The sequence below is a fragment of a genome, unplaced genomic scaffold (genome assembly GCF_019419815.1).
Source record: "Pyrus x bretschneideri cultivar Hongxiangsu unplaced genomic scaffold, Pyrus_bretschneideri_v1 Contig5, whole genome shotgun sequence".
Taxonomy (NCBI): Eukaryota; Viridiplantae; Streptophyta; class Magnoliopsida; order Rosales; family Rosaceae; genus Pyrus; species Pyrus x bretschneideri.
In genome coordinates, this window is record NW_025999787.1 from 10,747,438 (window position 1) to 10,762,965 (window position 15,528).

Below are 15,528 nucleotides of genomic sequence, written 5' to 3' on the forward strand. Positions count from 1 at the left end.
GAGCAAAACCCAACCAACCTTGACCCCGTTGGACCACTGTAGAAGTTGAATCGACACCGGGAAGCTTTAGGCACCCGCCGGCTTTGTGAGCAAAATTGACCATCTTTCATCCACTTTTGGACTTCGTGGCAGGCGCCAATCATTCAAGATGCCTTGATGCGTGCGCTAGAGAATCATAACGTGGACTTCAGGTGAATGGATCTTTTCCTTTTATCGTACATATTATTGATTGTTACATCGACACTTTTAAATTGATTTACGTATATTACCTTCATATAATTATTGTGAATGCTTGAAGTACTATATGAACTATGAATGGCTTGATCCCTATTTAGGGTACGTAGGCAGTCTAACGAGACATTAGATGCAGCCATAATATATTTGACACAAAAGCCTGATTTAGGAAATTGAGTAATGTGAAGGAAATTGGTAAAGGCAAGTTTTAGTTTTGTGAATTAGTTAGTTAAATTAATGTTAATTGAACTTGTCACGGATAATTATCCCTGAAAATAAGTAGTTCGGGAGTATGGCGTTATTGATTGTACATTTTACACCGTATTGTATATAATTTAAAATGCTACGACATGGTTGAGTATTTGATTGCATCATAGTATATCCATATGTATATTACTTGCACATAATTATTGTGAATGCTTTGAAGTGCAAAGGTGAACGCATGACACCCAGGTAAGTTCAGGTGAGTTTATGGTATTAGTTGAATCGATGGAGTTATAGCATGACTACATTTATGTGTTAAGCAACTCCGATATTATCGTACTGTTTGCCCATGAGTTGTACATGTTATATTGAGATGCATTGAGAGCTCATAAACCTGCACCCCGGTATTAGTGCTCCCGCCCATGGCCAGGGCACAGTCCTTCACGTGATGTTCACCTCCCGTACCTTACACTCACCTTGGACTCAAGGTAGGTGCACATGTCTGTCGTACAGACCACTATAGGTGGTTCCGACTTGTAGGTGACCCGTGATTATTCGCCCAGTTTTCACATGATCGTAGCACTTGAGCGTACTTATTACACTCAGTCCTGTCATACAAACCACTAAAGGTGGTTCCGACTCCTGTGCATGGATGTTTGATGAGCTATAGATTAAGTCGTATAGGTCACTATAGGTGACTCCTGACTTGTATACTAGCATTGATTGATGAGATATAAATACCTGCACCCCAGTATTAGTGCTCCTGCCCGTGGTCAGGGCACAATCCTTCACGTGATGTTCACTTTCCGAACCTTATGCTCACCTTGGACTCGAGGTAGGTGCACATGCCTGTCGTACAGACCACTATAGATGGTTCCGACTCGTAGGTGATCCGGGATCATTCGTCCAGTCTTCACGTGATCATAACACTTGAGCGTACTTATTTACACTCAGTTATGTCGTACAGACCACTAGATGTGGTTCCGACTCGTGTGCATGGATGATTGATGAGATATGGATAAGTCGTACAGGTCACTAGAAGTGACTCCCGACTTATATGCTAGCATTGATTGATATGATATGAGTACAGTCGTACGGGTCACGTTAGGTGATTCCGGCTGATGTATCATTTTATATCGATTAAGTTCATTTGGCCTACTTGTTAATGCATTGTAGAGTCTATGGACATGGCATACCCATGGTTTTGGCCATTTTTTTTAGCATGGGTGGATATATATATATATATATATATATATATATATGTAATACTATTATATAGAAAACGATAAGGGATTTACAGTGAAGGGTTATTACTGTTAGAAAGGTAATAGTTTTGGGAAGCTTGGTTTTACTGCATACTCACACTTTCTGTTTTGTACCCCTCCAAGTTATAACTGCTAAGTCCATATTGACGAGGATCTATGGCTAATCTTAGTATTAATGTCTACTTTTAAGGGTATGATTCTTACTCACACCACTGCACTTTACTTATGCTCTAACATCGCGTGTGAAATGGGTTCGCTCCTACTCATAGCGCACTCTGGTATTTAGACACTTTTAGGTTCAAATTTATTCACATTTTATACACTATCACACTTTATGGCTTCGTCACCTTCCAGGTGTCGGCCAACACAGCTCGATTTTGGGGTCTTAGTGGATATTCCGGGTCGGGGTGTGTCATATGTACGCATTCATGTAATTTTTTTCAAATTTTTAATCTTAAAATGTAATCATTCTTAAATATACCAATTTGTTATATGTAAAATTATATAAAATCTATTCATTTTTTTTTTCTAATCCATTTTTAAACTTATATGGGTGCATTTTTTTTTCTTTAATTTGAGTGCATAGAATAGTGTTTTCCCTCAAGACTAGCCAATTATAAGTAATGCCCCTTACTTTAGAGTTTACCTCACTAGAGTAACAGGTCAATCATTGATTGTGCAAGCTGCCACAATTAAATAATGTTGTTAATTAATATTAATTTCTAATCGAGTGTGAAAGTGACAACGATTTTAAAAAAAATGCTATTTACATACATATTTTTACCTTTTACACATATTTAATAATTTTTTATCATTAATCTTCTTCAATTTATTCAATTTGACAGACGAAATTGAAAATGGTATGTGAGAAGTAAAAATAAGTGTATAAATAACGTTACTTTTTTTTTATTCCAAGAAATTAAATCTTGTATAGAAATCGAATCATGTGTATAAATCAGAATGTTTCGATTGATAAAATTTTGAATAAATTTAGGCCCAAATTAATATCACAACAAAAAATAAAGTGAAAATAATAAGAAAAAATTGGTCAACAAGATCTTTATACGTATTAATTCGAAACTATAAACCAGTTTTTTATTATTATAATTATTTTTACCTCAACATCAAATAGTCTCTATTATTATGGAAGCGTGGGCAACCTTTGTGTAAGTAATTACTGAAATTAATTTGATGACGTATATCACAACGATCAGATCTCTCGTTTGGAACAAAAGGTATGCCAAGTATGCATGGTGGACGTCCATTCTAGGCCATCAATTATACTTAATAGAAAAAGTTCGGATGACAAATTTTTTAATGTGATAGTCACACCGTCATATAATGATATTATTTAATGAACAAGTGATAACATATATGTTTATTATCAAAATTACACCTTAGGTCCACAATGCATCAATCATCACCAACAAAGTTGGATCCACGTATGAACCAAGGTGTTGTATTGGGACCCATTGGAGGCCGAAAAGCACGCCAATGAAGCCCACCAAGTGTTTGAAATAATATATGCTCGATGTACCTTGGTAAATCAAGCAGCACAAAGTCTTGACAACACACAGCATATTGTTTCTTTCTAAATACTAGATTTTTGTAATTGTGACTTCTAAAGTTGGAATCGTGGATGCGCCGGTGATATCACTTGATGGATCCGGCGGAAGAGTTTACACTCTCAACGCTTGATCATTCCGGCCAATTAACTGTGTCTAAATTTAGCTTCAAACAGGGTCGCAAAGATGATGAAAGCATGTTGAGAAAGAATTCAAAAACTTATCACATATGTTCCCCATCTGGTTGTCCACTCTCCACTTGGGCTGTCTGGCACCATTTGCTTTTATCTTCCAAATAATCAGGATTAACAGTTTTCATTTCAAACACAAAAATAATAATTCAAAAGAATATAAAAAATATAAGTAATCATTTATCACAGTAATAGAAATATGTTGAGTCCTTATATGACGATATGAGTTCAAACTCTATATGTGACACACCCCGATCTAAAATCAAGGAATGACAGCCAGCATGTGTTGATTTTAGATCGGGTTGTGTCAATAGGTAACTAATATAATATTCTAACAAAATGTATTGTTTTTTTTTTTTAATCAAATGTAACATTCATTACCAGCAACAACAAACTTTACAAAATCTATCGTTTGACAAAGAGATGTGCGTGTTTTTTTTTAATTGGTAGGTAAAAAGGGAAAGAGATTCTTTTCAGGTCTCTTCCACCAAGGCCACTGGATCAAGTGATTCAGACTTTCCAAATTTTATCTAACAGCCAAAAATTATCATAGCTTTTAAAATGTCAAAACAAATCGACCGTTAGATGAAATTTGATTCGATGATTTTGGTGAAATAGATCCTTGGATGAGATGTTTTGGATCCCAATCCCCATATCTAGTCTTCGACTTATTATGATTAGCCAGGTGTCTCCTGGGCCACATGTCATTTCGTTGGGCTGAAAAATATGGTCGAAATCAGGACCCAGGACGTTCTTTCATTCCAGACGTACACTGCAACTGTGATATACTGATATATGCCCCAGCTAGCTAAAAGTCCAAATTATTAATGTGGTGCAGCTAAGCGCAAGCTGTTTTCTTCCTCCTTTTTCTTAACGTCAAAAGAAAAAAATGATTGTAATTAACATTTTAAAAATTTTATTCTGCACTTCTTATAAGTGTATTTTTTTTAATTATAGAAAAATTAGAGCGTCAAATGAGATTTTTAAAGTATTAATAACAATTCCTTTTTCCGATAACCCGAAAGAATCGATTACCGATATGATGCAAGGATGTGTTAGGATTGCACTGAACTTGCACTCTATATGTGCCACAATTCTTTAGTCCTTTCTGATCTTTTATCCTTATTCTTATTTTATTTGGACTTTCATTATCACTGGCTTTTACTTTATATATTCTGTCCTTGACCTACTTAAGCGAATACATTTAGATTCTAACACTTTCCATCAAAGATTAAACATGTGTTTCATCTAAGAGCACTATATCATAATTATCATCTACGAAAAAACATACACCAAAAATTATCATCTTACGAAAACAATCCCAAACATAAAAGACTTTGTTGTAAACATACGTCTTACAAAATCAAATTCCAAACAGACGCTAAAATTGTAAGATGTAAAAAACACACGCTTTATGCATGCAACTTGTCAAATCTCATCAATTTTTCCTTTTTCCTAATTTATGATCACTCCCCAATTAAGAAAACCCGCGAGTGATAATATCCCCATACAACTACTTTTTCCTCAGCATTGAAATATCCATCATTAATCATAATTGAAGAAATAGGATTGAAATTTGACAATCTATGGGTGCATATTAATTCCATAAAATTGTTCTGACATCTACAGCTATCAAACACTTTATCATCCACGGCCAGTTAGGTCCCATTTAAGTATCCTTAACATTAAGCCCCTTTTTTGGTCAGTGGTCCAATTTTTTGTCGATCTAAACCATCATATACGAGTCGTTAACTGGTAACTTTAAATGATCATCTAGTTATGCAGAAATTGATAATCGTTGCGGATCTTATCAATAGCATCAAATTTTTATTTTTTTTTTATTTTTGTTTGTTTATGAAATTTAAATTTAGAATTTCACTAACAAAGCAGAGATTGAGTATCATTTCGTTAAATAATTCAAATGAAATGTCGACCAAACGCGCTCTTACCCCAATATGACTCATTTTGCTCACGATTTGAGAATAGTATCGCACATATGGTGACATCCCATCTGTCTACTTACTATATAAAACTGCTACATCCACCCAAAAGAGAAAATGGTCGACAGAAATTTCGTAGTACAAGCATCTGGCACAAAATCGCATGGTGATTTCGAGACCATCTTTACTATTCTCCCACATGGCATGCCTAATTGAACTAATTCCTCCATGTAACAGTAAACTTTGGTTTTAAAGAAGAAGCGATATACTACTGAATTCTAAAAGTAAAAAAATTTACGATGTTATGCAATACAACATGAAAAGAGTCTATCAAGAGACATCGATATGAAGAGTAACATAAAACGGAATATGATGAGAGTAAAATATTTCCGATCAATTAATCTCAACATTACATTCGTAATAAATCCAAATACAAAGTTATAAATATTAACTTAGCGCGTTAAAATATCAATATCGATGATGATGGATGAAGAGGACATAGTGTTGTTAATCTTTGAAAAGGCAAGGCTACCAAACTTATTTCCCTTTGCTGTGCTGGTAGCTGTTAGCCATATCCATTGCATCGGATTGAACACAGACGACAAAAAAGGACCAGTGTCGCAATCAACGCACGTGATAAAATAGATTAACTGCACGAGTTGAATTTCTCGATTTAAGGTGTGGTAGTTATTTGGAGCAAGGGCAGCATATCCTTTCTGGCAACTGCGCGTGCCTAACCACAATTGATAGTAGAAAGAGGCAAAGGTTTGGCACGACTTGTACTCGAAGCGTTCATCATATCCATCAATTACTATCTTATGAGTTTTGACAAATGCGTGTAGCATGTATACCAAACTAGGTCAGGCCAATGACACAGCCTTTCCACTTCAATTTGCTATATCAAAGAGTTGTTAAAGTCTGTAAGTATGAGTACGATATCCAATAACTGATTTCAAATTCACACGTTTATTTATTTATGTTACGCTTCATTCGTTATGCGGTGATTTTGATTGTGGATGCATTGTGAGCTACAAATGCATAAATCGTCATTATCAACCTGCAACCTGCGCACATGCAAGACCGACCTTATGATTGTTCTTTGGGGGTACTAATGAGTACAAGAGCCTTTTCGAAGCCTCTAATTTTATTTCAAAATCTCACATTTATTTAGGAATTAAAAATAAAAATAAAAATAAATCTCTATGCATGCATGCAAGCAATGGCAAATCTAGGATTCAAACTTTGGGAGGTCCCAATGTTATAGTTCCAAGTTGTTTAGATAGAAACAGAGCGCGAAACTTTCAAAAAAAAATTCAATTTATTCATTAGCATTTCGTTGAACACTTGGTGTGTTTGTTATCGTCAGCTTAACCAAGTTGTGCACATGTTAAAAGATATTGACCTATGCCGAAGCAATATGATGAGTGCTATTGAGAGAACTTTGTCAAGTGTTGTCGAAGCAATATACAAGAGGCATTTCGTCAAACACTTGGTGGGCACAAAAAAGACATGTACCAAACATTTGAAAGGTCTTCAAAAGACTTTCAAATGTATTTCTCGGACTCTAGGTGATCCTAGAACCACCTTATCCCAACACGCATCCGTCACTGCATGCAAGAAACTGATCCTGATTGTCGTCCATGCATTCGAATGGTGATCCTCATCGTCAATACTTAACGAATTCTGCATACATCAACGATCATAATCAACATTCGCATGTATGATTTACCTTAGTCATGCTCTCATGCATATATGCAATGGATATTGTTGATATTTTTTCTAACACGTGAGAAATACATTTTAGTCACGGAAAGGAAAGTATTGCTGAGAAGTGGTCCTAGGTTATATCCTATACTCGAGCAACAGACAAGCACACTTACTCAGTAGAAATGTGCATGTAATGGGAATCTTATTTTACCCAAAAAGCATCTGCCCAATATTTCATGCACACCTCTATATATCTCTATGTATATATATTTGCACGTGGAGTATACCAAATTCGAAGCTTTTTTTGGTGAGTGCTAGAATTGCTGTCACTGATTCTTTTCCTCTACAGGGGTAATGATTCTCTGTCAAAGTTGGTTTGGAATAGAATTCCAAACGGATTGAGATAAATTGGAATGGAAAGCTCCCTACTTTCTTTCAACTTAACTGATAATTTAAGGTTGCAGACTAGATGATTCTTTATTGCAATAACGAAAAGTAATGATGTTTATGCATCTTAGTGCAAGTTTGATCTCTGTAAATTTCTTCCGTCTGACAACCAACAATTAAACTCACTAAAGCTACTGTTTGTAAAAAAAAAAAAAAAAAGATAATTTAAGATCTTTTTTATTTGCTCATAAGTCATTTTACTATAAATTTTAATCAAAAAGCTTTTAATTCTTTTTGTCAAATGTGATCGTAAAAGTTTTTAGTCGTCGTAATGCACCTTTAGTTTTTTCATAAGCTCATTAATAATGAGTGTTTTATAGTATATAATTGGAAAATACATGATGTCATTTAGTTAAAATATACGACATAAATTCATAAATGAACGTTAGATCCAGTGATCCAAAATCTTTATGATATTTATAGAAAATTTTTATGTTCAAATTTTACGAACTCTATCATTAATAAAAACTCTAAAAACATACATCCACTAACGATATTTGGATATTCCTAATGTAAATATTTGGTTAAAGATACTAACGATTAATTCATGTTATAACACATATCTTCTTTAGTAATACCATAAATAGGTTGTAAAAGTGTTGTCACTCAAGTAGTCGAGAGCGTTTACGTTGGTACTTGTAGTTTTTTTTATTGCAATGGCTCACGTTTGATATAGTCGTGTTAATAAGTATGTTAATAAGTAGACATAGGCTAGTGACATATAATCTTGTAATCCATTTATATTTTAATACGTGAATAACATCACATATGATGGGACAACTTTGGGTACACCGTCATAGTAGTATTCCGTCTCAAACAATGTATTTGTATCCTAAAAATTCTTATCTCACGTGATCGTATGACTAATGCTCCAAAGTGTCTCCCCACCGTCAATGTGATTGACTGGGATCGTACTTTGATCGGACGGTGGAGAAGCGAGGAGGAGGTTTACATAAAGAAGAGTGAGAGAGAAGGGAGGGGGACGGAGGGCATGAAAAGAAAGGGACAGAGAAACGCTGGAGGCTCCGAGAAAAGCTCTCTTTGTAAGTGACTTCGCTTCACAGCTTCCGAGGTCGCTGTCGATGAAAAAACCAAGTGCTTTGCGTGTTGTGAAATTGTGAGGAGGAAGAGGCGCAGGCGGAAGAGAAAAGTAAGAGTAAAAACTCTCCAGTACGCAGTAGGCACAGTGCGCACCAACCTCCACTGTCCAAGGAGATCACGCACAGCACCAAACACTTTCTCTCTCTACATCCGTCGACTTTGAGATTTATTTGAACTTACTATTTGAATCCGGCGAATGCGAACGTTAATCCGAATCCAAACCCGAACTTGAACCGGATCGGAGTGTGAACATGGATCCGCCGACGCTCGTAAGCGAGTGCTCGTTCTCCAACGCCAATGCGACGCCGTTTAATTTCTCTGAGATGTGGGAGTTCCCGATGAATGGAACCGGCGCGAGCGCCGGTGACTCCGGCGGAGCTTTGGGGCTGCGCAGGCCGAACTTTTCGCAGAGTTTCGCGCAGTTTGGGGACGTCTCGGGTGCGATTCGGGACGTCTTGGCCGGTAGTGATCCGAATCCGATGAGAAAGCATGGCGGTGCCACGAGAAAAAGGCGCGAGGCCGACGACGAGTCTCCAAAAAGCAGTGGCAATATTGGCGCGGTATTTCTATTGTTTCTTCATTCAATATATAATTCTTCATTCAATATATAATTCAATTGTTTATTTACTTAAAACTCTGATTAGCTTTTTGCTAATTATAGCAGACTATTTCTGTTTACTTTGTGATTAGTGATTTTCTTTGAAATTTCTAATTTCTATATCTACACGTGTAATTGGAATTAGTCCTCTTCTTTAATTGAACAATTTCTAAATCTGCATATTTTTGTTCCAAATTTTGTCTTGGCAGAGTGATTGTGATGCGAAACGGCTTAAAACATCATCTCGCTGCAGATATGAGAGTACTCGCGAGCTGAAAGCCGAAGTGGAAACCAGTTCAGGCAAGCCGGCGGAGCAAAACGCTCAGCCGCCTGATCCGCCTAAGCAGGACTACATACATGTCCGAGCTAGAAGGGGTCAAGCTACTGATAGCCACAGTCTTGCAGAAAGAGTAATTCACTTCATTTGTCCAAGTCCAATATTTTCGAGCGATATTATGAACTACTCTAATTTACGAGACCTGAAATTGAACTCTAGGTTGCTAATGTCAGCTACTTTATACTAAGGGCTAAAATTTGAGAAACGGGACACGAATCAAGCACTTATGATCCATAACATTCTCTTTTGTTCACATAACACCGTCGTCGATTTTGGTTGAATTTTCGAACAATCTTTTTGAGCTATTAAATGATAGATACTGACTGAAAATTTGGAAATATGTGGTGGACAGGCTAGAAGAGAGAAGATAAGCGAGAGGATGAAAATCCTCCAAGATCTGGTCCCTGGTTGTAACAAGGTAGGGTATGGCCATCCTCTTAATAAATTCATCTACTAGTCAACAACCAATTGCATGTTCGAAATAGCGCTCATGGAATTTTTTTCGGTTTTTATTTTTACCGAGTTGGTTTCCGCCTTGGATTAACATGTAGAAAACTGCTGATATGGTAAGTTATCCGATTCAGGTTATCGGAAAAGCACTTGTGCTTGATGAGATAATTAATTACATCCAATCGCTACAGCGGCAGGTTGAGGTATGAATATGTTTATAATTTGCAGTCGTTCTTCATTTTTACTATGAATTTTTCAACATGCAACTTAGGCTCGAGCACTGTCCATGTTCGGGATGTTGCAGTTCCTGTCGATGAAGCTTGAAGCAGTTAATGTTGGAGTTTAAAACACTGCATGCATAGAACCACATATACACGATGACATGCATACGTAAATACAATGAATGACTTACCTGGAGAAGTGCTCGACATCAACGCAAGGGATATCGAGAGTCTTCTACACTCAGCAGCTATATCCAGCTAGAATAGGGTTTGCTCAGGAAAAAGATGATGCTGTGAGTGCAGGGACGTCCCAATATATAGCCAACTATCCTAGGTATCAGGCCTATCAACTGATACCCGGATTGCTACACGGATTAGGGTTCAATACAGTCCTATTCCATTATAAACTCTTGTCAAAGCATGATAAGGTTATCTGATTAATTGCATGTTTGTTAGGACTCTCAATCCCAGCCAATTAAGTCCGAAATCTTCTCAACTTGATAACTTAAACTAAGGTACAAGTTTAACGAGAACTAGAAGTCATTCTCCTTGACACTCACATCTTACAGTTAATACAAGAATGAACCGTGGAATTGAGGCGTTTCCTGCTAAAGATGTAAGTCTATAGGTTATATGCAGTTGTTAAGCGTTTAAAATCGCTTTCACCTCGCTTTTTTTCTCTCTGAGTGCTTCGTCGTAATACCTTCTTGTTTTCTTTTTCCAACTTTTTTTCCATATGCCGTGTATTATTGCACACATCAAATTCATCAGTCTAAACATGTACATGTCAGTCGTCTTATTTGAAAGTCGGTAAAGTAAAACCGAAGCAATATGACTATGTGAAGTTGCCCGTCTGTGTTGTTATCCATCGTTGTCCATTTTAATGACGGAAAACCAGATTTCTGTGTTTTGAAAATGTCTGTCAACATTTTGGACCACAGTTTCGTTCTCTTTCATCAGAACTCTGTTCACATTCACGCACGCATTTCTCCTAGATGAAGCTACCATATCGATCACAATAGGAATCCATGAGTTAAGAGTTCAAGTTATTGGTGAATGTGAATCTTATGTTGGGTTAAGAAACAAAAGCCGAAAAATACTGATGTGTTGGTGGGAGTTGATTCATTCCTCTATTTTATGGACTGCCATTCTCATAACAGATCAATGTTATCATTTCAGTTCGGTCAACAAACATTCGATAATGCTGCAATGGCTTTCAGTACACAGCCTCGAAGGGAATATAGCCGCGGCAATTCACCCGAGTGGTTGCATATGCAGGTTGGTGGTGGTTTCGATAGAACAACATAGCCTAGAAAACTCGTCTTCAAACTGGGAATAAAAGCACAAAGGGAACGCTTCCTCCTTCAGTAGCTGTCTAAAAAAGTATACCGCGTTATGTTAAATCAACGAAGACCTCCTCCTCACACCCTACATCAGGCATGGAGATGTGATCATTTCCGTCTACAATGCTGCTGCTTAAGTTAGTAATGTAACTAAACATCTCCATGTGTTTGTGTGTTGAAAAATCGAACTTTTAACTTCGTATATCATCGCGCCTCTATAGCAGGCTACATATTCTTCTCCGTATAAATACCGAAACAAAACCCCCCGGGGCAATTAGCAATGTTCTTGTAAAAGAAATGTTAAATTATAATTTCATCTTACCAAATTATGACCCAAACTCCCGTAGATTTCAATATCAAAACGTTCAATTTTTACTTTTGCTTCTCCTTTTATCTATTTAATTCAGACATCAGAATCAAACATGAATGTACGAGAGGAAAAGTAACTTGTCGTAAACACTTTCCTGTATATTTATTTTGTTTATCACCTTTGCTTCTCCTTGGTATCACTCTCCATAAATTTTTGAACACTTTTGCCCCTGTCGCGGGAGAGATTTTTCATTGTAACCGGTACATGGGGTGGTACACCATGTGTAACTATATAAATGGTGGGTTATGTGTGCTAAAAAGTTAATAACTTAAAAAATAAAATTTCTCATTACTCCTATTAAAACGCGTGATGTACCACTTGTGTTCCCATCACAACTAAAATTTTCTCCACGGGACTTGGCCTCTTGTGTTATGCTACCAAGGGACTCCCTTATGTTTGTTTAATTTGGATCCGGGGTTTGTGAGCATTTACGGGCAAGTTGCAGCCCTCTGCAGAATGTCTGTTTACACATTTGCGGGCAAGTTACAAAACCATTTTTGTGTGTTTGAGAGAGAGAATACTTGACGCAGGAGAGCCAAGGGATCCTCGAGGAGACTATATAAATAACTGGGAATCACTCAATAAGGGGCAATAGATTTGCTCAACATTTGCTAATCGTGGATTGCTTAACACCAAGCCTAATACTTGATTTAAAAGGAAAAGTCACTCTCTTCTTCGATTAACTTTAATTTTGGCCACTTCAAGGATACATTTGGAGCCCTTTAAATAGGGAGATTACAAAGCATTGGTAGGGTAAATATGTAATAGTAGGATAGTTACTAGGCAACTCAATTAAAAGAGAAGGTGACAATTAAAGGTTTTGAGAAATAAGAAATCACTAAAGCTTTAAATATATTTGTTCCCCGTACACTGCATCAATACCACAATAGTTGTCTACACTCAAAACGGACAGAATCAGCTTTTTTATCCCTTTTTTTTTTTTCTGTGTTTGAGGGAAGAGAGAGATCAGGCAGAAGAGACTAATTAAGTACAGTTTTAATTTAATTAACTAAAGATCATTTTATAAATCAATGATGTGGGTGCAAAAATTAAGGCTCAAGCAATGAGCCACTTCCTAAATTTGGGGGAGTGAACTAGAATAAAGGAGCATGATCAAACACTTTCATGGCATATAGAACATGAAGAAATAGAAGAAAAGTGGAACTTGGAAGTCCAAATATTTTATGTTGTCTAGTCACACTCATATTGTCTCAAATTTAACTACTTTGGGCAATCCAACAATGGTTATTAGTAGTGGAAACATTCATTTATAAGTACGTAGTATTTTATTCTGTCAAGTTTTCGACGTGAGTTTTTACACTCTTGAACAACAGAAGTTTGTGATATCACTTTGAACATGAGTTCACCAGCATAGATCTGCAGTTGTCGAATGAAAATAAAATAGAGAAGCTAATTCTCTTACGTAGACAGTTACATGTTATGGTTCAATATTCTTTCCTAATCATAATAGTGTGACATCAGAAAGGAAAAATTGGTAAATCTTCTTAGTTTTAGTACAACATCTAAAGGAATTACCGAGTTTGAAAGCTAATTACTCATTTCCCACTAGCTGCATTTTATATTTACACTCAGATTACGCCAGATATCAGATTCCCAACTTATTTACCAGGCTGGGAAGGCTGAGTCATTGGACCGCAATTGATAAGAGAATGAAAGTGGAGTATATCCAATATGCAGTGGTGGAATTGAACCCATTTAGTGGTTCACATGTGGAGATCCACACATTGGCAATTGAAACTTAGAGGTCGGCTCCAAGAAGTCCAGACTTGTTTTCAATCGTTTCAAGAAGTGACTCTTAAGAACTCAGATAGCGGCTCTATGTTAAGAGTCCAAGTTTGTTTCCAAGCCCACACTTCCAGGTGACAAGCCCTTAGCTTGCACGGGCCAATAATTGTGGGTTCTGATATCATGTTGAAAATTTTTAGATCGACAAGGCCAGGGAGCCCACTCTAACAACACAGATACTGTCTCTAACTTCAAGGTCGGGGGGCCCACTCTGACGACACCGATACTGTCTCCAACTTCATCACCTGCCCAATCCGTTAGGTGTGAGGTTTTACCACAAAAGGCCTCGGTATTAGTTAGAGTGGAGTAATCATATTTAAACCCTATTGTTTTCTTTTCACCCACTGATGTGAAATTCCAACATTCCCCCTCATGTGTAACCCCATTTAGTGGTTCACACGTGGAGATTCACACATCGGTAATTGAAACTCAGATGTCGGCTCTATGTTAAGAGTCCATACTTGTTTTTAATGGAACTCAGAGGTCGGCTCTCTGTTAAGAGTCATGGCTTATTTCTTTCTTGGTGACAAGTTGTTGGCTTGCACGGGCCCGAACCTTGACTCTGATACCATGTTGAAATTTTTTAGATCGACAAGCCTGGGGGCCCACTCTAATGACACTGATACTGTCTCCAACTTTACCACCTGCCCAATTCATCAGGCGTGAGGTTTCACCATAAAAGACCTTAATATTAGTTAGAGCGGGGTAACCATGTTTAAACCCCATTGTTTTATTTTCACCCATCAATGTGAGATTTCAATAACTCAACCGCCATTCTTATATTTGTAGTCCTCCAATGGTTTGGAGCTTTAACATTTAGGTTAGTCTGTTTTTGTTATTTTCTTCCAGTTACATTACTTTTGCACGTGTTCATACCGATAAGAACACGTTCAATATCTGAGTTGATTATCACAGCTTCTTACTGGTAAGAACACATACATTATCTGAGCTAAATATTTACAGAGGTTCTTATCGGTAAGAACACGTGTCTTAGTTGAATATTTACAAAGGTTATTACCAGTAAGAACGCTTCATATATTTCCTAGATTTTTTTTAAATTATTCCGAAATAGTAGACAAAGTGTTAGAAAAATGCGTGGCGTGTAATGACTCGTCTTGACATGCTAACCCTCGCATCGTGGCATGCCATAACATGCCTCGTGAATTGTCGACAAAATGCATGGCATGTCATGACATGCATTCTACCAAAAATTTACGATGCTTGTCATGTCATGACTAACAATAATGTTTTAACGTGCCACGATGCGAGGATTATCGTGTCATCGGCGATAACCCCACACATAGTTAAGTACCCGAAAACGAGCATGAACACCATCCCCAACCCTCCCCTTGAGCAGCACATAGCTCTTCTTCATGGCGGCGATCCCGTAGACGAGCTCGAGCATAGAGACCACGAGGATCAAGTGCCAGAGTGTGGTGATGTAGACATGACTGATCAAAAAGAGCAGAAAGATGACAATGCCGGGGAAGAGAAGTTGAATTAATCTCTATTTTTGGTGAAGGAGACGGGCTTGGTGGTGTTGGGGAGATTATCCTCATTTTCATTTTAATTGAAAACCTCATTTTAAGGATATATTAGTCATTTCACATTAATTTTTGTTTATAATTATTATAAATTAAAATGGTAACTATAATTTTATGTTGGTTACAAATTTTAAATATTTTTCTAAATTTTTTGTAACAAATCGCCTTGAAGTGAATGACATAAAAATAATAATTGGAATTCAAG

General features: G+C 36.9%; 1 protein-coding gene across 1 annotated transcript; it reads left to right on the plus strand.

Annotated features, from left to right (window-relative positions):
• The first annotated feature begins 8,462 nt into the window (after nt 1-8,462).
• On the plus strand, nt 8,463-11,897 carry LOC125470242 (transcription factor BHLH089-like). Its single transcript, XM_048569019.1, has 7 exons — nt 8,463-9,214; nt 9,462-9,662; nt 9,942-10,007; nt 10,174-10,242; nt 10,344-10,368; nt 10,830-10,876; nt 11,440-11,897. Exons 1-7 carry the CDS (start codon nt 8,906-8,908, stop codon nt 11,566-11,568), a joined length of 846 nt encoding a protein of 281 aa, XP_048424976.1. The 5' UTR covers nt 8,463-8,905; the 3' UTR covers nt 11,569-11,897.
• The last annotated feature ends 3,631 nt before the right edge of the window (nt 11,898-15,528 follow it).